Here is a 24810-nt window from a genome sequence, read left to right on the forward strand (position 1 = left end):
TATATATATATATATATATATATATATATATAAGTTATAGGCATTGCCTCAGAAAAGTCCAATAAAATCATTTGAATGCAGCAGTCCAAGGAGGTTCTCCCTGGTAAACAGGGTCTTGAACTTACTACACATCATAAATTTGGACAGCAAATCATCAGCAATTGATGTTTGATTAAAAATTGTGAATTACATAAGTCTGACAATCATGTCTAAACTCAAAACCCAATCTATAAACCCTATATTTCGTTCAACACACACACACACACACACAAGATATAGATATATGAAAGTCCTTGTAACCTATCTCATGGCGAAGTGATTCAGCTCTCCCACGACTAAACAAAATTTTACACTTTCTGCACCTCACACAAATTAGGACAAAACACCATAGGCTGCATCATCTTATTATAAGTCAAGATAAAGGTCAATTGCTTAACGGGAGAGCAGAAAATAAACAAATTGGAGAAGAAAAAAAAAAGAGAGAGGGAGTTTGCTACTGGATAACACCTCAGAAAAGTCCAATAATGTCATTTGAATGTAGTAGCCCAAGGAGGTTCTCCCTGAAACAGGGTCTTGGACTAACAACACCTCACTAATTTGGACGACACATCATTGGCTGCTGAAGCAACAATTAGAAATTTTCTAATGAAACATAAAAGAAATAGTGGAAAATAAAAGAATATTTAAGAAAAATCATAACTGATAAACTAATAGAGCAATGGCTCATTCAACTATCAACTTTTCTTTCATAAATTTTCAGAAGCAGAACTGACATTAAAATCGGTGCATATAGTCATCAGAGCCATATGTTAAGTTCTTAAGACATAAAAAACAGGGCGATTAAAAACATAATAAGCATCATAAAATTATCACGAAATAATATATTAACAAAAATGCACTTTGTAAATAAATGTTGGCTCATATTAAGAAATTCAACCATTGATTTTGAGTGTACATCAGTAATCATACTTCAGAAGCGCGGGTAATTTTTAAATCATTGCCAACATATTCAAACGCATAGGAAGAAAACAATAAGTATAAGAAAGCTAAACGCCATACAATCTATAAGAAAAATAAAGGATTTAGGAAATAATTGATAAAACAATAAAATAAAGAAGAATCAATACATAAATCAAAAACTCATATGGAATATAAGACATATCTGGCGAGTGATTGGAGCAAAACGGCATAAAAAAGGTTTAGCCCAATGAAGACGACTGCAATCTATAGCTAAATGACAGACATTTAATTGCAGATGCCATATTCTTTCACTTTTATCATAATTATTCCATTCAGTGTAGAGATCTCAAATTGCTAAATATGAGCAAGGCGGAGAACTCAAAAGAGTAAGAATTTAACAAAATATACAAATGTAGCCGTTGCTTTGACACAGATCTGTCAAATTAACAATGAACAGAACTGCAACACAGAACGGACGATAGCTCTTGCACGAGCAATGGGGCTACCTTCGTCATGGGGTCTCGGAACAGCCCGGGGTGCACCGTGCGGAAAAAACGGTTCAATAAAGACTCAAAAGACCGACCATTCTACGCATTACAAGCAGCAAAAAAACCCTAAAATCTACCGCGAAAACCTATAACAGGGATCAAATAAGAAAATCGAAGCTTTGGATTAATGAACAGAAAAACCAGCCTCTGGTGAGAAGATCGCTACCTTCAAATTGAGAAACCGAGTAAGGCACTGGTACGTCTAGACGGAAAGGGAGGTGGGGAGGGTTTGCGGAGCCGCGGTATTAATAGATATTTCAAGAAACCCTAGCCCTTGCTCGAGGCAACAAGCTGCTGATCCAACGGCGAAAGGTAGTCTTTTTTTCTGCTTATAAAGTGGGTTAAGATCTGAACCGTGCATGTGATTGCCACGCACAGCCGCGTAAAAGGCGAAGGATCTTAGGTAATGTGACATGTTTGTAGGATTGCTCTTGATTCTTGGGGTATCATTTTTTTAGTGTATTTAAGGGCCGATTGAGGGAAAATATTTGTGTAATTTCAACTACATGCAGCATTGCATACTTCCGAGGTTATTCAGAGGGTACAAGGGGGTTATATCCATATTATACTGCCTTGTAACATTTCTGTAAATTTCCCTATAATTTATATGTACCTACGGAACTACAGAAGCACGGAAGTTACAGAGAGGTTACAGGGAGGTTATAGGAATGTTACAAGGGGGTATAACGCGGATATAACCCCTCTGTACCCACAGTATAACCTTCCAAGGTACGTAGCGCTGGGTACAGTTGGACGTACACAAATATTTTCCTCGATTGGAGAGCGTTTATTTGGTTTAGTAGTATTTTGAAAATGCCACCTTCACATTTGTTTAACGCATTCAGGGCTATATGTCGCCGTTATCTTTTAAATATTAGGAAATAAGGAGAATATGAAAAAAATAGCTTAAAAATACACCCGCAATAAAACATGATGAATCCATTCAAGATAAAGAAAAAAATAATTTTCTACAATGGTTCACTCATCATGTCACATGAAATTCATCACAACTTCGAAATAGTGAAATATTTCAAGTGTAGTAAAAGTATCTAAGAAAAAAACTTTCTTTATACTCTATTGCCATCAAAATTCAAGTGTAATATTAATACAAAATAAACAGAGATGAAGAGTGTAGCCTAGACCTCATTCAACATATATGCTAAAAATCTAATTCAACAAACAATTCAAAAAAAAAAATGAAGAGACAAAATCTCATATACCTTTGTTGCAATAAGGATCATAAATGTTACCATTTACTATTAACCAACTAAACTAACCAGCGCACAGTCAAAAAAACACACGACACTACATGCTACAAAAATCGCTTCCACCAGCCTTAAGAAACAATTTTTATGAAAATAAAATGAATTTCATAACCCCAATTATGTACAACAGATAACACAACTAACTAGGTATGGTCATGGCAATGAAGCCTACAAGAATCGTCTCCATCAACAATAACAAACATTTATGCAAACAACACAGATGTCATAACAATAGTTATATACATAACTAATTATACATGCTCAGGGGATCACTGTACTACAGGCTACAAGCTATGGGCAATAAGAGTGATAAAAAAAAATCTAACATTAATTATTAAAAACGTAAAATATCCATGAACCAATAGGCCCGACAACACTATTTTTGGCCTTAAATTTACGTCATTGCCAAATCATCTCTAGAAAATTATCCTCAATAAAAATGTAAAACTGAAATTGCTGCTTCCAATGACCAAAATTTCCTAAAAAAATGCAAACTCTAAATAATAAGTACAACAATATGAATGTACTAAACCTAAAAGATATAACACATCCTTACTATCTCATGTTCTAAATGTTCAAACACTAAAATATATATCTTTGAATATAAGTGTCTAACTAAAAGAAATTAGATTTGTCAACTAACTAGTCATTATTCAGACAATAACCTCCTTCGCAATTACCCAAAAAAAGGTTCATGCCATTCATTTGCAATATTATAGATACGAAACAGAATTACTTCTTCAAATATTGGACTGAATGACCATACTTTCTGGCACCAAAGATGATAAAATTTTCTCAACAAGAATGTCAAACTAAAATTGATTAGCAAAAATTAAAAACAATGAAACTATAATATAAAGAAATGCGGCATAATCATAGACTAAAAGTTGCAAGAAAATACCAATGGTTCTTTTGATGCCTTATATGAAGAATGAACCCAACTACTAGTGTAAATCAAAGCATCAAATGACTTTGGTGATCATGAGCTTCTATAATCTCTGAGTAGATGACTATATGTACTAAAAATTAATTCAGATGCAACAATTGTTTTAGAGATTATTAAAATGTATTTTTCCATCTTGCACAGAGCCTTATACTTCAATGCCTAACATTTTCCACCACTCAAGTATATCGAACTCAGAATCTGGGCATTTCACACAAGTCTCTTCTAAGCAAAACTCTAAATCAATTTTTTTTTGTGGAACAAGGAGGCTTAAGAATCGATGAAATCATACAATCCATCAATAACATCATCAACACTTCTTTGTGGACTATTTGATGTTCCAACCATTTGAGAGGATGATGATTTTGTGATTTCATTTAATATATTATGTTTTTGAGTTGTATAGTATGCATAGAGCTCAAAAAGATATTATTTTACAATTTCATCTTCTCATTAACTACATTTGAACTATAAATATTTATCATTTTAGCATCTAATATGTATGCAATTGAAAATAATATAGAACAATCTGACCAATATTTATCAAAAGTTTGCCTTCATAGAAATGAATATGTTTGAGAGAAATGCATTGTCAAATATCCATGTTCTATCTAAAATCTTTTTATCAGGAATCAAATTTGGAAGAAGCTTGTTGGTAGTTAGGTATCAAAAGTAATATCATGAGTGTAAATAAGACAAGTACAAAACTTAGGATAAAAAATAATAATTGTATTTTAAGCCAATTAGAGAATGCATAAAAAAAGTAAAGACTAGCATTTGAAGCTTTCATTATGACAAATAACATAGTCCAACAAATTTTAAAGTTCAAACCATGAAACCAAGTGGCAACTGGCAAGAAATACTAAGAGAAGAAAATAAAATATAGGTCACTGTCAGTAACTGCATCACTGAAACTGAAGCCAAGAAACGTTGAAACAATTTAAACAAGCCAATAAACCTTCATCCAAATTATGTCTAAAAGTAACCACAAATCTAAATATAAGGAAAACATAGAAATCCTTATAGAGCTTAATGATTCGAGATTTGAATTTATTGCTTCGAAATAATTGAACCCAATGCACTAACGAGAAGGGAAAACAAGAGAATGGAAATGCCAAGGGCAGGACAATGATGTCAGGATGACGACTTAAAGAAAGATCAAGAGAAGAAAATGAAATTGGAGACACGGGTTAGGGCAAGCCACTAGCCTCAAATCAAGCAGCGTTTTATATTTTTATACATTCATTCGATGGATCACTGTCGTCCATAATTAATCTAAGCTAGCAATGTTGTCGAAGCACCAAAAGTCTGCAACTCTGCTTGGATCGGTCGCATTGCCTTGTAAGGCTCAGATCGAAGTGAATTGATAACCTGACTGACAAAAAAAAAAAAATTGTATTCAAATTGATGTTGGCTCAAAATCAGATCGAAAAAAAGATTAATTTGAACATTTGGCTCATAGCTCAACTCAATTCACTTGATTCGATCAAAAATCAATTCAATCTTCAAACAATCTTCAATTTCAATTAAAACTAATATCCCTAATTAAGTGTCCCAAGTTAGAAGGCACTGCCTCTACAATAGAAAGATTATAGTAGGTGAAAACCCATTCTTTAAAGAGTCAAAGGAGAAATGAAACAACAAAAGATTTAGATAATAGGATGAAGATTTTTAATTAAAAATTTAAAAACCCATTCTTTAATGGTAGGAAGCATAGCATGCCACTTGACATTGGCCAAAAGTGAAATTTAAGAGGAATGTGACATCTCACAATCAAAAAAATGGAGCTTAGTGCAAGAAAATGACAAGACAACGAGAAGCAACAGCATAAAAAAAATAAAAAAAATTGCATAAAATATTTATGTACATTAATTGGTTTACATTGAAAAATAAATTGATTTGAATTGATTCATTAAAAATGAGTCAATTTTTTTTTTCAAATAAGAGCATTTAGGACTCTGATTTTTAGTTTGGTTTCAAAAACAAACACATTTCATTTCAAATTCTCGGTGAATTCAAGTCAGCTCAAATAAAATGAACTTTATAACAACTCAATATAGTTTGATTCTACTTGTGATTTGATTTATTCGATTATATTTATACTTTGATTTGATTTAATTGATTTATCACATATGAGAACAAGCCATACAAATCGATCAAATACACACCTCAACCAAACAACCAAATCATACCATATCCCTCTTCCAAAAATCCAAGCCCTATACTTTAAAATCATTTTTATTTAAATAGACAAGTTTATCTTAATGAAAAAGATAGGAAAACATTATTAAGATACACTAAACTTTCAAAAAAAAAAAAAAACATAAAAACAATCCCAAATAAATCCATTCTTTTTATTATATTGATGCTTAGTAAACTAAACATTTGTCCACAGCATCCCAAGGAAACACCAAAATTCATGTAAAACCATCAGCCAGAACCACAAATATATGCAAATGAGACAGCTCCAAAGCTAAAAAGTTCAAAGTAATATTACACGCAGTAGTTAGGACATTTATAACAAATATTTCATATATATATATGGAAAGAGAGAGAGAGAGAGAGAGAGAGAGAGAGAGATTGTTCCTATGACCCTCCCTACATCATGGAGTGTAGAGCAATAGAGGAGATTTTCTTATATGCAGAATGCCCAATTTATAATTCCACGGCAAAATACATTAACCCTTGAAAACCTGAATACAGTCTGGTGTTCTTTTTCTTCAACGGTTCCATGAATGGGGAGAGTAATCCATCGGCGGACGAACGTCGCGGGATACAGGAGAAGGCCTTTGTGGTGGAGTTGCAGCATAAGGAGATCCTGCGTGAAAATTATTTGGAAAGTAAGGAAATCATTATGAGAGATTGATGTAAAATTTCAGCCACAAATCTATAAATATACATAATTTCTCAAGCATTTATGCAAGCTTTAGCTTAAATCAAGCCAAAGAGAATTTTGAAGATTTCAAATCCTTCTATTTCGGTTCAATCCTGTACTTAAACAAGTCCAACTATTTACAAGATTTAATTGATTTAACGGATTTAAGGATTTTACCCTCTTAAATATTAAATCTAAAACAAATGAGCAAACAGGTCATCAGGATTTAATGATAGTCTTAACAAACAGTTATTAAGAGTTAATCTCCACGAGATTTATTAAATATGAATTACTACAACCAAATTATTATGTATTTACAAGGGACTTTAACATTGATGAAGTTCAGCGGAAACAACAATATAAATCAATGGTGACATTACATCAACTTAGTTCTGAGCATTTTCAATCTGGAAAATATTTTAGCTATATAATTTATTACCAGAACATGTGAGTGAATTATCACTTAAAAAGACCATGAAACGTGGCTGCAACTAAAACATTTCAAAAAATCACAAACAAACAATGGAGAATAGAATACAGATGTTGAAGCATAAAGGAAACTGGCAGCCAACATACAGTCCTGCCTTGTAAAAGCTACATATAACTTGCATACACTTTATATATAACTTGAAAAAAATATATTATAGCCTACGCATAATTTTATCTATAACAAATGTGTGTATCTGTTAATTTTCAATCAAATAAAATTGAAAGGTGGACTCTACATGAAAGTGAAAGAATGATATCAATGCCAATGTAGAAAGGACATGTTTATTTGTTTAAAAACCAGAAACCATAGTCTACATGACAATTGAATTTGCTGCATGGCACAACTCCGTATGATGCAAATCTAAATCAATAAGATTTTAAATTGCACAGTCCATTGAAATATAATAATTTTATTTTTTATACACAAAATAATTGTAAACAAAGTTATATTTACCTATTATGACCTGTTAAAATGTAAGTTCTACTATTATAATGGACAACTTTTAGCCTTCGATAATTTTAGTTTAACATCTAAGTTCCATTCCAGTTTAAAAGCAAGCAACAGGTAAGCCCAAAAATGGCTTCCGCAGTAAAGAGCAACCTACCATAAAGTGTTTGAGGGGAGATGCGGCCATATTGATCCAACATTGCAGAATGGCGACTGAAGTGAGTATCCCCAGGATCATGAACCTGCCCACCATGACTGCCATAAGAGGGTGGCATTGTTGAGTAACCGTAAGGCCTGCTAATGGGGCTTGAGCTCTCAAACTTTGGTCTCAAAAAGGCATCTGTTGATCTTGGAGTCTGATACGAGCTTATTTCACCGAAAGAAGAGGAACTTCTTCCAAATGAGCTTCTATCATGGAGATTTGAGTCATTGTACACAGTATGGTGATCAAATTCACTCCTTTGAAATGGTGCTGGCGTCCTATCATAGCTTCCAAAGCGATCAAATTCATTTCTGTGATAAGGAGTCCCAGTGCCTTCATAATTCGTATATCGATTAGTTTCAAAAGCTGGTTTTGAAAACGGAGCAAACTTAGTATCAGTTGTTCCTAAAGGATGCTCAGAAGAAAAAGCAGGCCTGCCATATGCTGGTATAACCTGAACCATCAACAAAAAAAGAGTTTCATGACTGATTGGATCACATTTTAACACTTAATATCATAAATCAACTCATGCATCTATCATATCAAACAAACAATGAGGTTAAACTTTGACTAAGCCAAACATCATTATCACTGAAGTACTATTGCAGTTATGAGCATGCAAAAGAAAAAGCAATTACTTCGATAAATTCTTGAATACTGCTCAAAACGGTAATCTAATGACTAGTTACAGAGTTATTTTATACTCAGTCCTTTCCTCCAGTACATGTTCTATTTTAACGCGTCTGCCCTTGCCTCAACTTGCATTGTTATCATTACCCACATCCAACAGATTGGGTAGGTATTATGATTCCTCATACTCAAATTGTGAGTTATTGTGTGAGGTGTTATACCTAATTTACATATTTTTTCCCCACAAATCTTAACCATGTAGCCTTTAGTCTACCATTTCTTAATGTAGCAGAAACATAAGATAAGAGCATGAATTAGAGAATTGCAATTAGATCCATCATCATCAACAACACTCCAAATCTTAAAGCACGGAAGTTAGATCAAGCTTGGTTGGCCTCTCCTCTTCAAATTCAAGTATGTGTCTCTTTCTACAAGACATGTACACCTTCCTCACAAGAAAAGCAGGCCCAAATGCTTTTAAAGCGGGAGAAAAAGAGAGGGAAAAAGTGTAAATTCCCTCCAAATTGTCTTAGCCATCCCTCCTATCATGACCAATTTAATGCATAGAATCACTCCAATTCCATAAACAGCTTGAACGGAGCCCTAATAAACTCTCAAGATGTGCTTTCATTCTTTCATGAATAAAAAAACATCGGGCACTCCACTTCTAAAATATTAAATGAACACTGATGCTTTTCTTGTGTTCAAATCTGTTGGTGAAGCTTGGTGGTACTAGACTTTAGTAACTTAAAGCTATGATTGTGTTTTTATTATCGCCTACAAGCTTAGAAATAAACCAAGGCGGGTACAAACGGTCGGACTGCGAGAACTAAATTTTCTATATTCATTTTTCTATAACTAACATTTAATATTTGAAAGAGCCACTAAGGAAATTAAATTAAGATGATACAATTAAATTTATCTCATTACAGATTCTTCACGTCTTTTATAAACATTCCCTCTTCAATTGCTCATCTTTTAAATCATTCAATTACACTTAAAAAGTTAGTTTAAAATAACTATGAGCTAACCAAAACCAGTGAATACTTATAATTCTAAACTACAGTTATACATGGGAAAAATAAATAATGTACATGTCAGTTAATTTTTTTTGTAAATCAATATAAAGTATTAGATATTTTAATAATATGATCACTTACGATATTTCATGTTATTTAATGAGTTTTACTATTCATGTTATTTAATGAGTTTTATTTAATGAGTTTTACTATATCAATAATATATTTATATCATTTTATATATGTACAACAATCACAAAAGCATTGTCTAAAAATTGTAATAATTAAAATACTTCAATATCAATATCATTTTCCATATATATGCGTACGTACCTTAATATTCTCTTGCTAGTGCAATAAAGATATAACTCCATCATAAGCAAACATGCACATGCAAACAAACTATGAAAATCACTATTTAATAATAATGATTATTTCATTCTCATTTGAAATATACTCGTACAACATTTAATATCTATAGAATTTTTTTTTTTAAAATGCTAAGTGCACAACATTCCTACAATATGAACAACATTTTCATAGAATCATAAATCGTGAGTTTGGAGTAATTTCAATATAACCAGTGACAATAACATTAAAAGCCTTTGATCTAGAAGAAGCAAAATATTATTATAGTATGTCTTCTTAGATTTACCTTGATCAAGACTTCTAAAATTGATGCTTATAATAAACGTGATATACATATTATTAGAATTTAATTTATTCATATTATTTTAATTAAATATTAACATTATATTATTTAAGTAATAAAGTTTCCATCATTTTACTTTATGAAATCCGAATAAACTTTATTTTTCTATTAAAATTCATTAATTAAAATATAATATAAAATTTTCCTTACCAAAGTTTGTTAGAGTCAATCTTCCTCTAGCTCGCACACTTCGTCTCAATCTACTTTCCTCCAATCTAAAATTCTAAACCAAGAGTCCTAATTTAATAAATATATATATATATATATATATATAATTAAATCAAATAAATAAAATTATTAAATTTTACCTTTAAAAACTCAGTCGTGCCCTAATCCGCAAGAAAGAATTTCTTCTTGCCCTTTGCACGCAATTTCACTTGCATGAGGGCTCCTTCCTTTCGATTACCTACAATCGGCTGCACGACACCGACGTCGACTCCTACTCTGCTTGACACTAATGCTGCCTCCTCTCTGCTTGACAGAGACGTCATCGCCCGTCAATGTTGGCTAGTTGAAAGCCTTAGCTTACCACTCATCGTCTCCCGCATGCGTCGTTTGACTCTCTATGTAAGTTGATTTCGTCTCTGATTTATAGATCAAAAGTACCTTTTGTATTTCTAACTCCTCGCTTCCTCTCTCCCTCTTCGGTTCCCCAACTCCTCACTTCCTCTCCCCCACTTCGATTCCCTCATGTATTTGAAACAAAGCGTCACAATTTCACACATTCCACTCGTCATCTAACTCCCAACCCCAAAAGACATGCCATAAACCCTCATAGCAATCCACCATCTTCCTTCCCCATGCCCCACAAAAGAGAGAAGAGAACCTAAAGCTAGCCTTCTCAAGATTAGCCACTCCAACCATGCCAAAAACCACTTCAAAGCCATCCATTAGCCTCCATAGTTCCCCCTCACCAAATCTGGCTCCCATCTCCAATCTCCACATCTCATCTATGGCCTTCCCAATCAAAACTAGAGCCTTCCACCAACATGCCTCCATAAATAATTCTCTTTCATAATAATAATTATTACTCATCCTCCACCGTATATAACACTAAACCTAAGTTTAATTATTACTCATTCTTTTGCATATATATATATATATATATTAAAGGAATGATCAGAGGCTATTATACGAGCTTCCAGTCACCCCTAATGTGCCTAACAATTCGAGTGGCACCTCCTTAAGGCCAACAGTGCCAGAGGGGATTCGAACCACCAACCTAAGGGGTCTCATTCCATGGAAGTCAACCAACGGGCTGAGGTACGTGGCATATATATATATAAAGCCCAAAGGCTAATATATTAAATAAAAAGTAGGGTACAGATAAATTTTGTGGATGGTCATAAACATGACACCTAGCCCACACAAAAACCACCAAATCAAATGGTTCTAAAAAGGAGAAAATACAACAAAAAATATAAGAGATCAAAATAAAAAACCAAAATGTGCCAAAATAAGAGTATCAAGTAGCTGAAGAGCGACCCGATTTTGCCTTGCCTCTGCCTCTAGTTTTAGGGAAGGAGCTAGATAATAAATTGGTAAGATAAGTGCATTGTCAGTAGTAACCAATGTATCATCCAATAGATTGCCTAACTCGACTCGTCCTTCGTTCTTTCTCTTCCTCCTCGTGTAGATCTGTCATTCCTCATCCGAAGATTGGCTGACCTGATCAACTGAATGGTCTGAAGTGTGCATGATATGTGTAAGTTGTTGAACATTGGAAACAACTACTTGTTGTACCAACTGATCTTCTATCGGGTCAAAAGAGCACTCTCGTGTGTCTTAACATGCAAGTGGGTCTTCTTCAATAACAGTAAGTGGTACCATCACATTTGGATCTGTATCTGTAGTAAGGTGTTCTTCATGTGGAACTGCGATGTTGGAAAGATGATCGAATTGACAAGAATGGTAGGTGCCTGATCTTTAGTGACATTTGACTTTAGATGCGGATGCAAGAGATAGTAAATAGTAGAACTATGGCCAAACATACTATACAATGAGAGAAATAAGAAGAATGTGGTTCTATTTCAACTTTTTGTCAATACCAGTTGTGAATAGTGTCAATACATATCTCATTCGGAGCTAATTGAGTAATATCTCTCTCAACTAAAACACAAGACACAGAGGGTCTGGTGACAGCAAGCGTAGGAATATCCACCTTGAGAGGCTTACTGTAAGCAATTAAAGCAGTTGCTGAGTAGAAAATTTTCAAGTTGAACAGATGTAAATTTAACCTCGAAAATTTTATCCAAACTGGAATGATAGGGGACTCCGCTTTTGAATCCAAACCGACAGTCCACTTCAGAATTTTCATAAAATGATTGTCGATCTTGATAATTTTGCTAGAGAAAATACGAGTATAATCAGCATCGTGAGATACTGAATAAGTATATGTCAACCGTCTAGTAGATCAATTTTCCAACTGCCCAATAGTTTCATAGCACCAAATTCTTTCCTAATGATCTTCAGTTTTGGGTGACCATAAAGAAATTTTCCCACTAGAGCAAAACGCCAAGAGGACGCTAGAGCACCAATTTCAACCTCAGTGAGAAAAAGTACAAGCTTCCATTTTTTTCCCAAGCTTTTTGAAAAGAAGTGTGATCACCGCCACCTTCAAGAGCCTCGTGGTACGATTGTGGAACATTGCAAAACTTACCGATATCAAAAATAGGCTCTAAACCTAAAGGAGGGGCAATGGGTAAGTCGTTGGCAAGGGCATTTGCATAGGAACAGAGCGTCGATGCCATCTCCCTCACAAGATAGTCACGGTCAGGAAAGAAACGGTCAGACGGGCTGCAAGGAAGCGAGGGCGTTGAATTGTTGGGCAGCGTCGAACAGAGATGACGTGAGTTAAGGGAGCTGCGAGCGACAGAGGTTGCGAAGCAGACAGAGGAGCTGTCGAGCGCAGACCAGGGAAACAACGTCGAGCAGAGACGACGCGAGCTAAGGGAGCTGCGAACGAACAGATGCTACGATCGAGACGTCGAGCAGTATTGAGACGACGACGAGAGCAATGGAGCGAAACTGCAAAAGAGACGTCGACGTTGACGCATACGCCCGTATGGAGCGAGAGTCAACGATGCGAGGTCCTCTCTCTTCAAGCAGTAGAATCAATTGCAATCGAAATCTCCATTGGAAGCCCTAGCGAAGCTATATATATATCTTAGATCTTACCCTAAGATCAACATTGATATATTTTATGCCCCGTGTCGTTTCTTAGGCCTATTGATCAGATTACTATACTATGGCATCATTTCCTTGTATGATATCATTCATTGTATGTTACTGTATTTTTATTAACAATTTATTTTCACAGTCTTCATTCCCATGTGCTATAAAGGATTGATATAAATATTTTTAAACTTGTTAGTAACTATTTAAAACAACATGGGCATATGATGCTAGCAATTGTATTTTCATTCACATTCATCTCCCTGTTGTAACCATAAAAATCAACATGTACCACAAGAATCTTAAATTGATTATTAATTTTCTGACTTTACCTCTTGATATATTTTCAACTTTATTTTTTTTTACATTTGATATTTTACCATACGAAGTATTTATAAAGCATCGGGACTTAAATACTAGCCCACCTGTGGAAGGCTGAGATTAATTTTTGCAGGTGTCTACAAATAGATTTCTTAGCAAATACAAGTTTTTTGCCAAATGACACTCATAAAATTACAGAAACTCTGACCAAACAGACATGGAACATGTACACGGATTGTGATACCCAATTCAGATAAAAAAATGTAAATTAAAATTTTTTTAGTATATCTCATATTTCACATTCTCCAAAATTCATCCAAACTATTTAAGTTTTTTTCACTTTTTGTACTACATCAAAGCAACATGTTTCAGATGTATTTGACATGTTATGTTTTGATGCTTTAGCATGTATTCAGTTTGTACCACATACTTGAAGCAGATTAATGAAATTTCTTCCAAATTTTGATGACTTTGTTAAATTTCCCTTTTGTGCGATATATATATATATATATAATGGAAGCCCTAGGACAGATTATATTGAAATAAAAAAGTATACAAAAAAGTTGTATGAGAGGGCCCAATAGATGATGCCCTACTCATACGATACATGGTACAAAAATATCCCAACAAAAAGATACAAAAGACTCAAAAAAAAAAAAAAAGAAAACATCTAAAAACAAGTGTCTATGAACGAGGCAATTTAGACCTGTCTCTTCCTCTGGTTCTTGGAGCGGATCCAGATAGCAAAATTTGAAGTGTTGTTCCATTGCTAAGAGTGACCAAGGTATTATCTATTAAGTTTCCAAGCTGAACAGTGTCCCCAGCCTCCTTCCTCCGCCGAGAAGTGTAAACTTGTCATTCTTCTTCTGAAGACTGTTCAATTTGATCCGTAGAAGGAAAGTCAGTTGCAGCGATGAGTTTATATATAATTCCATTGTCTATGCTTATTAATTCCCATTGATTTATTCCTTACTTGTGCAATTGGGGACATTATAGCAGAGGGTGGAGACAGAACTAGCCACCGGACGAGAATAACCAAGTAACATCTGCTATCAATTTGGAGTGTTGTAGACAAATTTAAAAAGAATAAGGAAACTTTTGAAGATATTAAGGTGAGAGAAATGTATACATATTTTACATTTTATTGAGTCTATCTATATCTTTTTATTGAGGTAATATTGTACTTGTTCGTATGATAGAGTGCCTTTTTTGGGCTATATATATATATATATATATATATATATATAAATATACATAAAGCCCAAGGGCAAATATATTAATACGGAAGAAAGATACAGAAATGTTGCATGAGAGGGCCTAAAAAAAGTCTAACTCATCCAAAACATCACACACAAAACTCAAATAAAACAAAGATACAAAAAAAAAACAAAAGCCACAAAAGGGCACAAAAGTGTTAGGGGCGTCCCACTTTAGTCCTCCTGCCCCTAATTCGCGGAAGTGAGTCGGCTAACAAATTAGTAAGTTGAGTACCATTGACCGTAGTAACCAAAGTGTCATCCATCAGATTCCTGAGCTCAAGTAAATTTTCATTTTTCTTTTTCCCCCTGGACGTGTAGACCTGTAATTTCTCATCCGATGATTGACTTGTTTGATCAGTAGATTCTAAAGGTGGTCGGACAGTTGTAGGTCGTTGCACATCATGATCCCATGAGTCCGAGTAATACCAATATTTTTCTGGGTCTGATGAGACAGTAGTGAAACAGTAGAAGTATTTCCACCTGTATTATCGGTGATAGGTTCTAAAGCAGGCGGGGTCTGGAGAATCTCTTTTTCCCCCCACGATAGAAGGTTTCAAAAACGGGGGAGCTACAAACGGGGACTGAATGGTTGACATATTGTCTGCGGGGAAGTGACGTCTTCTGGGGTATCCTTCTGATAATCAATAGGGCGCGCCACGCAGCCTCTAGCGGAGCAGTTTGTTTTTTTGGTCTGAGAAGGGGGTGCAAATGATGACATTGAGAACTGGAGTGTTTGAATATACGATAGTTCGAACAATACGGCAGAAAACACTCAATCTCTAGTAGTGGTGGTAGTGGAGGGGTTGCCAGTATAGACAAACAATATTATCCCATTGTTACAAAGCACAAACTCATGCAACACCACAAATACAACTTACATTCATTTTAATACTATTAAAAGTAGGAATGTCCGTCTTGAGTGGTTTTTCATAAGCTAAGGCAATGGAGTATAATACTTTTCGAGAAAAATAATGAAATTTCATACTAGGGAGGCGAATCCAAACAAGAATGATTGGCAGTTCCGTCTGTGGGTCAAAATTCGCAGACCATTTCAGAATCTTCATTGTTTTGTTATCAATCCATATTATCTTTCTAGCGAATAAGTGCATGTAATCATCTTCATTACTAATTTGAATAAGAATATGTCTCCCATCTAATAGTCCAATTTTTCACTCTCCAATGAGGTGCATAAGTTCAAATTCTTTGCGAATGAACTCCATTTTGGGATGACCACATAAAAATTTCCCAACCAAATTCAGATGACAAGAGGAAGCAAGTTGAATACCTTCAGCTTCTGTAAAAAATATGACAGGCTTCCCATTTTACTAACAGGTTTCTTGATGTCCTCCGCCCACTCAAACAAAGGAGGAAAAGATGGCAATTTAGGTGTGTCTGAGGCGCGGACACCCGAAAGGGCAGCTGCATACGATCTGACCGAAGACATCAAAAGCTTTGAAAGGAAGAAGAGAGGAAGCAGTGAGCGCAAAGAAGCCGTAGAGGACCGTACCCGCGAGAGAGAGCCGCAGAGGACCCGCAGAGGACCCGCAGAGGAAAGACATGAGAACATGAGACGAGCCGCAGAGCCTCAGAGGAACGGAGCTGCAGAGGAATTGCTATGCGAGAAGGACTTGCAGACAGGCGACAGAGCGAGGAAATCTCGCGAGACGGGAAGACGCGTCTCAGAGCAAGAGAAGAAGCGAGGGAGACGAATTGAGTCGAGCGCGAAGACCAGCGAAAACCAGCGAAGACGTAGCTGCTACTAGGGTTCGCCATCGGGCGAAACCCTAGCAGAGCCGAGCGGGATCAGAGATGACGTCATCGGGCGATAAAAATTAGAAGAATGTATTAACTTATATATGAATACTTGTATGCTGGTATATGCATGATAAGAGTTCACCCCGTAATGGTACGAAAAGGGGACGTTAGTGTACCTGCGTGCATAGTTTATATATATATACATACACGTGAATTAAATTTAGTAAAATCTAGTAAAAACCCAATCATTCCGCTTTATTCTATGTGAACAACAGTTTTGATCTGGAGAGTTTGAGGGAGGGGAAACAAAAATTTAGAGGACGAATTGGACGGTAAATGTAAGAAAATTAATTATATAAGTATCTATTTATAGATATCATATGTAATCACAATTAATCTATTAATATCATTTTTCCCTCCATTTTTATTATGATTGTGGTTAGCTAAAGCTGTTTAGCTATTAGTTTTTTGCTGCAGGTTTTGGTAAATAAGGAGACTAGAGGAATAAAATGAATATAGAATTGAATGCAGGGAAGCCAATTTGAGATTAGGAATTCCATTTGAGATTATTAATGTGTTGAATTAATTTTAATTTAAGTCATCCTTAAATTAAAAAAAAAAATTATAAGTTTTAGGTTATCTATGCAAAGCGACGAGCTCGAGATAAACCTAGAAAAATTCATGTGACTGACTCGACTACTGAGGTGAGATACTTGCTGCCAAATTAAGAATCAAATTATCCCTATGACTGATGTTTGTTATTAGTTATTAGTATATATTTTTTGTTGCGTTTGCATTTAAGAATTCTTTCATGTTGAGTATACTTATCACTGTCAGTTTAATTTAATGATGTAAATAAAGATCGGTTAGTTTCAATTTTATAATATTTCATAGAATTATAATGGCAATACAAATTGTAAATTATTATGTCATTATATTTATTGCGCATGTTAATAAAATGATTATTACAAGTACATTCAAGTTAAGAAATAAATGCAGATAAAAATGAATATAAAAAGTAAAATTAATCGAGAAAATGTCATATGCGGCAGATATACTGTAACCCGCACCAAAAAGGCAAGCATTCATAATTGAGTTTTCAACTCTGGATATTAAAGTTGGAGCAAACCATTTGATATTTGGATTCATTGATAAAGCAAGACATTGAGATGATCAACCTTCAACAGTAGTGATCCTAGTCGACAAGTTAAATGACGACTCAATGAAAAAAAGTAAGTCAAAGCATATACAAAAATAAGATAACATTCCTAAAACAAAAAGGATTTAGAATAAGGGTGAAATATGAGTAATGTGAAGGCATATATAGCATTATAGAGTGTAATGAGAGAAAAAAATGCTGATAACGGATTGATTATTTCTAACTACTACTTCATATACTGCATTTAAATAATTAATCTTCTATACTAAGAGCATGTAAGCATATTTGTTATCATCATTATTGTTACTCATGTTAGCTACTAACTCACAAGTCCATCATTTCTTTTTATATTTTATATGGTGTACCTTTATTTAGTATTGATTATCTCATTGTGCGTGTAACTTATCCATTATTGCTATGTTATTTTTCTGGAAGATATAAGAAGCAAACGGATTGTTAGCCAGATGACATGCCCTTTTTGCATAGCTTTAAATGTAAAGATTTTAGCGACTATAGAAGAAGTATGATTTCATATTTAAGTGATTTAGAAGCTCTATATTTTATTTAAGGATTGTTTACGCATGCTTCCTTATTTATGTTTGATATTAATGAATATTAAAAGATTTTAAATGTAAACATTTACTAGTGACGATTTAGTAAGACTAATTCTCTACTCATTTGATCTTAATGAGTACACTTCAAAATTAATGTCGATGAAGATTATGCTAGATTAAGTCGTATGTTACACCTCTGGTTGACCTAGCTGGTTGACAGAGCTTTGACACAAATGCCCTAATAGCATTTAAAATATGAAGATCCTATAACGGCAAACACCATACCACCCCTTGCATACACATGGTAAACCCAGACAATCATGGAGCAGATTTCTTTCAATCCTTTGGATTAACTGTACAAAAGAGAGTTCTTGGAAGTGTGCCGCAGTTGATCCAGCACAAGTACAAAGTCAAAGAATGCATTAAAACATTGCATCTACATCACAAAGCATCATCAACAATACTCTAAATGTCAACTCATTGAAGCAAGTTCAAGTTTAAACGCCGATCCAAACGCCAAAAGTATATTTGCAAATTACAACCAGTAAACTTATATAAATAACTATGCTGAAAGTCTGATGGACTCCAATGATATAATTATCATATTTTCAACTACAAAAACCCCTAAAGTACTATATTTGCAAATTATTGAAATGAATAATGAAGCCTTTACTTGTAGACAAATCACTTATGTGAAGCTTCATAGCCGATCCAAACAATGGACTCTGATGACTTCCAACTTAATCCTAGTATTTTTGTTTATTTCAATTCCCACTACAACTGCCCCTCACCTTCTACGTTTTTCCCCTTCCTCAAACCTAATTGCCAACATATACAACAACAACAACAACAAAGCCTTAATCCCACTACGTGGGGTCGGCTACATGAATCTTTTTTCTCCATTGTGTCCTATTTAGTGTCATATTTTCATTTAGTTCTAGTAAATTAAGATCATTTTTAATACAATAAGCCCAATTCTTCCTAGGTCTACCTCTGCCTTTCTTAACACAAGTCGAATTTAAAGCATCTACTCTCCTAATCGGATCATCTAATGGTCGACGTTTAATATGACCAAACCATCTAAGACGACTTTCTCTAATTTTGTCTGTCACAGGAGCTACACCAACCCTATCACGAATATATTCATTCCGCATTTTGTCTCTAAGTGTAAAGCCACTCATCCACCTAATCATTCTCATCTCGGCAACACTTAACTTATTATTATGCTTCTCTTTTAAAGGCCAAAATGGAGGGGTGAAACACGAGGACTTCCCAGGAGGTCACCCATCCTAGTACTACTCTCGGCCAAGCACGCTTAACTGCGGAGTTCTGATGGGATCCGGTGCACTAATTGCCAACATATACTCCCTCAAAATCCTAGAAACCATCCCATAGTCCCTCAATGCAATCCAACATCTCCTCTCCCCATCCCTATAATAAAAATAATAATGCTAGCCCTGGCGCGGAACTGAATCCCTGGACCGGGCGCGGGAACCCACAGCAAGCCCTGGACCGTTTCAGATTAGGAGGCGCAGTTAACCGACCCTCCGAGGTGCTAAAGTTGCCGCCCATAAAAAGTGGGTCACTCCTTAGTTAGCTAATAGAATTTATATGATGTTTTTATGTTTTAGGTTTAGTTTTTGATCTGTTTTATGTCGAGACAGCCATCAACATCTCCAATTCTCTCCCCTAGGGATGTATTTAAAGGCAATAAGGTGCTCCGACTATAACTAATCCTGAGGTGATATTTATTAACCATTCCCTGCTCCCCGCAACCCTTCCTCACACAGCTACTTCACTCTTCCAGCCATGTCGCCCACTTCCCACCCCCTTTTTGGGCCAGACCTCCCGTCTGCTATCCTACCATAATCTGTCTCCTTACTTGCACCCCGCAGCCTGCCATCCTCCTCCTCCATGTCAACCTAACTGTCTGCCACCTATTCCACCCCAACCTCCACCGCAAGCCTTCCCTACAACCAGTTGTTGTTCCATGTCATCCCCCCATCCTATTATTAGCCTATTGTCACATTCTCATCGACCAACACCTTCACAACACAACACTAATTGGAATTATTGTTTTTTTGTTGTTGTTGTTATTTCTCATTTCATTGTGTCGTTGTATTGCCTAGTGGCTTTTTCTAGTAATAATATTGTTTGTCTATTGTTGTTTGAATTAACTCCAAAATTATTTAGCATTAGAGGTAGCCTAACACTAGTCTTATCTTATGGTTTCTAGTATCCTCCAATACCCAACCCTATCTCCACCCCAAAAATTTTCTTTTCCAGCCTATATCACCCACAAACACTATTTCCACCTACCCACACCTAAACCTTAATTATGTCGTCGAGGAGGCATCTGTCAAAACCTAATCAAGAGTTTACCATGAACGGGTTACAGAGGCTACTCAGCCAAGTGCTACAACGGCTCTATGCCATTGAGAAAGGACCCAAGGAGAGGTCACAATCGACTATAATAGCAAGATTCGAGGAGGAGAGCGAAAAAAACATCTAAATCCCTTTTGTAGTGATGATTTCAATGAAGAGGAAGATCAATCTGGGAGATTCGAGATTCAATACCAAAGAAGGCAGAGAGAATAAGTGCTCGCTAAAGGGCAGAAGTCTTAGAAGAATAGCAACCACAACACAATTCCAGCCAGGAAATATTTTAGATGTCATGTGTATGGGCAAATTACCTCAAATTGCCCAACAAGCCGAGTTGTCCTTCACTTAGTAGGGTGTCATGGAGGAAGTGAGCGCGGAGGAGACAACTGAAGAATCGATTGAAGAGAACCAGCTCCTGGGAGATGAGGGTGAGATGCTACTTGTGAGGAGGGAGTTGCAGACAGAGCCTCAAGAGAAGAACTCATGGTTGAGGCATAGAATCTTTTACACCAAGTGTGTCGTGAGAGCGGAGGTGTGAAGTCTCATCATTGACAGAAGGAACGGTGAGAATATGATCTCTGTTGTTATGGTGAAGAAGTTGGACTTGACTATGCGGAAACATTAACAACCAAATTCTCTTACCTCATTAAATAGGAGTAATGAGATAGAGTAGATCAACAGTGTTTGGTAGAATTTTTCATTGAAGATCAGCTGCATGATCAGGTGTTGTGTGACGTGGTACACATGAACGCCTGCCACATCCTGTTAGGAAGACTGTGGCATTTCGATCACAAAACTCAGCATGATGAGTTCGAGAACACTCACGCGTTTATAAAAGAGGGGATGTACATTGTTCTCATGCCCATCAAAGATTCTAGAAGAGCAGATATGCACATCTCGAAGAAGCATGTGGCCCCACATGCCACCTTTTACAATCGGTGTGGAAAGCCATAGTGGCGATAGCCTTAGTCGACTTGGAGGGGACTAAGGAGGAGACAGCCACCAAAGATGATTCAACCACTGCTAGTTGAATTTTGGGACGTGATGACCAACCATTTACCAGAGAGTCTATCACCACTTGGGAAAATTCAACACAACGTAGATCTTACCCCCGGATCGGTGTTACCAAATAGACCTGCCTACATACTAAGACCGGCGAAGAACGAGGAGTTGCAAAAACAAGTGCAGGTTCTTATTGCAAGAGGGTTGGTGAGAGAAAGTACCAACCCGTGTATTATTCCCCGCGCTTTGATGAGCCTAAGAAGGATGGATAGTGAAAGATGTGCATTGATAGTTGAGCTATCAATAAGAACACCATTAAATATATGTTCCCTATACTATGTCTGGATGATCTATTCGAATTGTTGCATGGAGCCAGTATTTTTTCCAAGATTGACCAAGGCAACGGATATCACCAGATTCAGATGAGGATAGAGGGGTGAAAAATGACCTTCAAGACTCAAGATGGGTTGTACAAGTGGACAGGCATGCCCTTTGGGTTGTCCAATGCTCCTAGCAAGTTCATAGGGTTGATGAACCACGTGTTTTGAGCTTATATAAGAAGGTTCATGGTAGTTTACTTTAACGATATTCTCGTCTATAGTGGTTCGCAGAAGGAACACTTGCAACATTCGTGGTTAGTCATTGAGGTCTTATGTGTGGAGAAGTTATATGCCCTCCATAAGAAGTGTCACTTCATGAGAACACAAGCCTGCTTTTTTGGGTACACCGTATCGGGTGTAGGCATTCAAATGAATCCGACAAAGATTGAAGCTTATTGTGATTGAACACCTTGGCACCATTTTACAGGCAGTTCATGAAGAGCTTCTGAAAAAGAAGGTGACACAAGCCTTAGTGTTAGCATCGCCAGATTTCAACAAGTTATTGAAGGTGGAGCGTGATGCTTCTAATGAGGGGATCAGAGCAGCATTAAGCTAGAGAAGACACCCTATAGCCTTCTTCAATGAGAAGTTGAATAAATTTCAGATAAATTATCGATAAACCACAAAGAGTTTTATGTTATTGTGAGAGCCCTTAGCCACTGAAGTCATTGCATGTTAACTAGTGAGTTCTCTCTTCACAGATTACAAGGCTATGAGGTTTTTGAATAATCAAAGCACAATAAAAGGCAAACATCCTTCTTAAGTTAAATAATTTGAGTCGTTCCAATTTGTTCTCAGGCACAAGAAGTCAAAAAACGAGTAGTAGATGCCTTGAGTCGCCGCAACTTATTGATCACTTCCATGCAAGCACAAGTTGTGGGTTTTGAGATCGTGAAGGAGACGTATGAGGCAAATGAGGATTTCAGGGAGATCTAAGAACAGTGCCAGGAAAAAACTACAGGGAAGTACCATCGAGTTGATGGCTAACTGTTCCGTCAGAACAAGTCATGTATACCTAAATATTCGCTGAGAGAGTCCATCATTCAAGTGAGTCACACCAAGAGATTAACATGCCACTTTAACAAAGACAAAGACCCTCGCATTGGTGAAGGAATTTTTTTTTTTTTTGGCCCAAACTGATGAAAGATGTGAAGTGAAAAGTCAGACAATGCAAAGTGTGTCACCCGGACAAAGTAATACAGAACTATACACACCCTTACCAGTACTAGAGGCTCATTGAGTGGGATTTTGTGGTGGCTCTTCCAAGAACGCGGCTGAGCAAGGATTCATTCATGGTCGTGGTTGGCAGGTTCTCATAAATGGCTCATTTCGTGCCTTGTCTCCAGACATCAAATGTATCATATATAGCTAATTTGTACATCAAGAAAATCGTCAAGTTGCATGGGATAGCGAGAACCATTAACTTTGATATGTACGTCAAGTTTCTGAAGCACTTCTTGAGAATCCTATGGGGGAAGCTGAGTAATAAGCTATAATTCAGCTCAGCAGCTCATCCGCAAATAAATGGTCAGACAAAAGTGATGAACAGGAATCTAAGGAACGTCCTAAGGTGCTTTATAGGAAAGAATACCAAACAATGAGACATGATTCTAGCCCAAGTCAAATTTTCCAATAACAGATCCATGAGTCAACTATGGGATGTACCCCCTTTCAGTTGTGTATGGGCATAATCCACTCACTTCACTTGAGCTAATACCAATCTTCCTACGTCGGAAGTCTGTGCAAATGCCAAGGCGAGAGTATAGTAGATTCAAAAGTTATGAGGTTGGGAAAGAGATCACAAACAGAATCACAAGTATCAAGCCCAAGCTAATAAAACTAAGAAGACAACTTTTCAAGAAGGAGATCTAGTGTAGATCATACTGAAGAAAGAAAGATTTCCTCCATGATTGTTCGGAAAACTCAAATCTAACAATGCCTACAGGATCGACTTGCCAAGGGATTACAACAATTGAACTACCTTCAATGTGGTTGATTTGACTCCATACTACAAGGAAACATGAGTGTCGACGAATGAGGTTGAAGCTCCCCAAATCCCAAGAGATTGATGCGGACATGAATCCCTGGACTGGGTGCGGGAACCTACGGCGAGCCCTGAACTAATTCAGATGAAGAGAGGGGGTTTGACCGTCTCTCCTTAGTGCTTAATTTGTCACCCATAAGAAATGGGCCACTCATTAGTTACCTAATAGTATTTATGTGACGCCTCTTTCATCTTCCCGAGGGAGTCGAAGAGAGGGAGATGAAACGAGCAGTCGGAAAACAAAAGGGTACTTTCATTCTATAAACCAATGTGAGACGGAGGCAAGATTAAGATACTTCGTGGTAGAAGTTGACCTTAACGACTTACCAAGGGAGTTGATCGACAATCGACAAGGGCGACAAAGTTCGCAAGAGCATCAAAATCGATAGCTAACGAGGGCAACAGTGTGGGAGGTCGGCGTCGAATGCACGCACTGTAAGTAAGAAGCAGTCGAACGAGGAGGAAGGTTATTGTGGTTTTTCTTTCACTGTTGTTTGAAGCCCCTGCACTTGACTGATTCCTAGCAAAAGAGAGGAAGGAGCTCTCACGCATGCGGGTGAGAGTTAGATCTCGAGTGCAGATGAGGAAGAAGAAAGGAGGTCCCGCATTTAATGTTTCAACAATGACATTAAATGGTAGGTTTAATATTTAATTAGGTTATAGAATACAATTATATATATATATATATA

At 36.3% G+C, this 24810-nt stretch overlaps 2 protein-coding genes across 4 annotated transcripts in view; both read right to left on the reverse strand.

Moving 5' to 3' along the window:
* LOC110024589 (sm-like protein LSM2) overlaps positions 1 to 1769 on the reverse strand; it is a 3146-nt gene extending 1377 nt beyond the window's left edge. The window contains exon 1 of one of the 3 annotated variants that reach the window (XM_020724683.1): positions 1675 to 1769. The gene's annotated coding sequence lies outside the window, so the exon portion shown is untranslated. Of the gene's footprint in view, positions 1 to 507; positions 658 to 1674 lie in introns of those variants that run through there. The other 2 variants (XM_020724845.1, XM_020724767.1) reach the window with 2 other exon arrangements.
* Positions 1770 to 6069: 4300 nt separating this feature from the next.
* The window catches only part of LOC110037365 (heterogeneous nuclear ribonucleoprotein U-like protein 1), a 25703-nt gene continuing 6962 nt past the window's right edge, over positions 6070 to 24810 (reverse strand). Inside the window, exons 8-9 of the mRNA XM_020741999.1 lie at positions 7686 to 8184; positions 6070 to 6534 (exon numbers count right to left, since the gene is read on the reverse strand). Of these exons, the coding sequence (XP_020597658.1) occupies positions 6437 to 6534; positions 7686 to 8184 (597 nt within the window). The 3' untranslated portion in view covers positions 6070 to 6436. The remainder of the gene's footprint in view (positions 6535 to 7685; positions 8185 to 24810) is intronic.

This window comes from Phalaenopsis equestris, unplaced genomic scaffold (genome assembly GCF_001263595.1).
Source record: "Phalaenopsis equestris unplaced genomic scaffold, ASM126359v1 Scaffold000002, whole genome shotgun sequence".
NCBI classification, from domain to species: domain Eukaryota; kingdom Viridiplantae; phylum Streptophyta; class Magnoliopsida; order Asparagales; family Orchidaceae; genus Phalaenopsis; species Phalaenopsis equestris.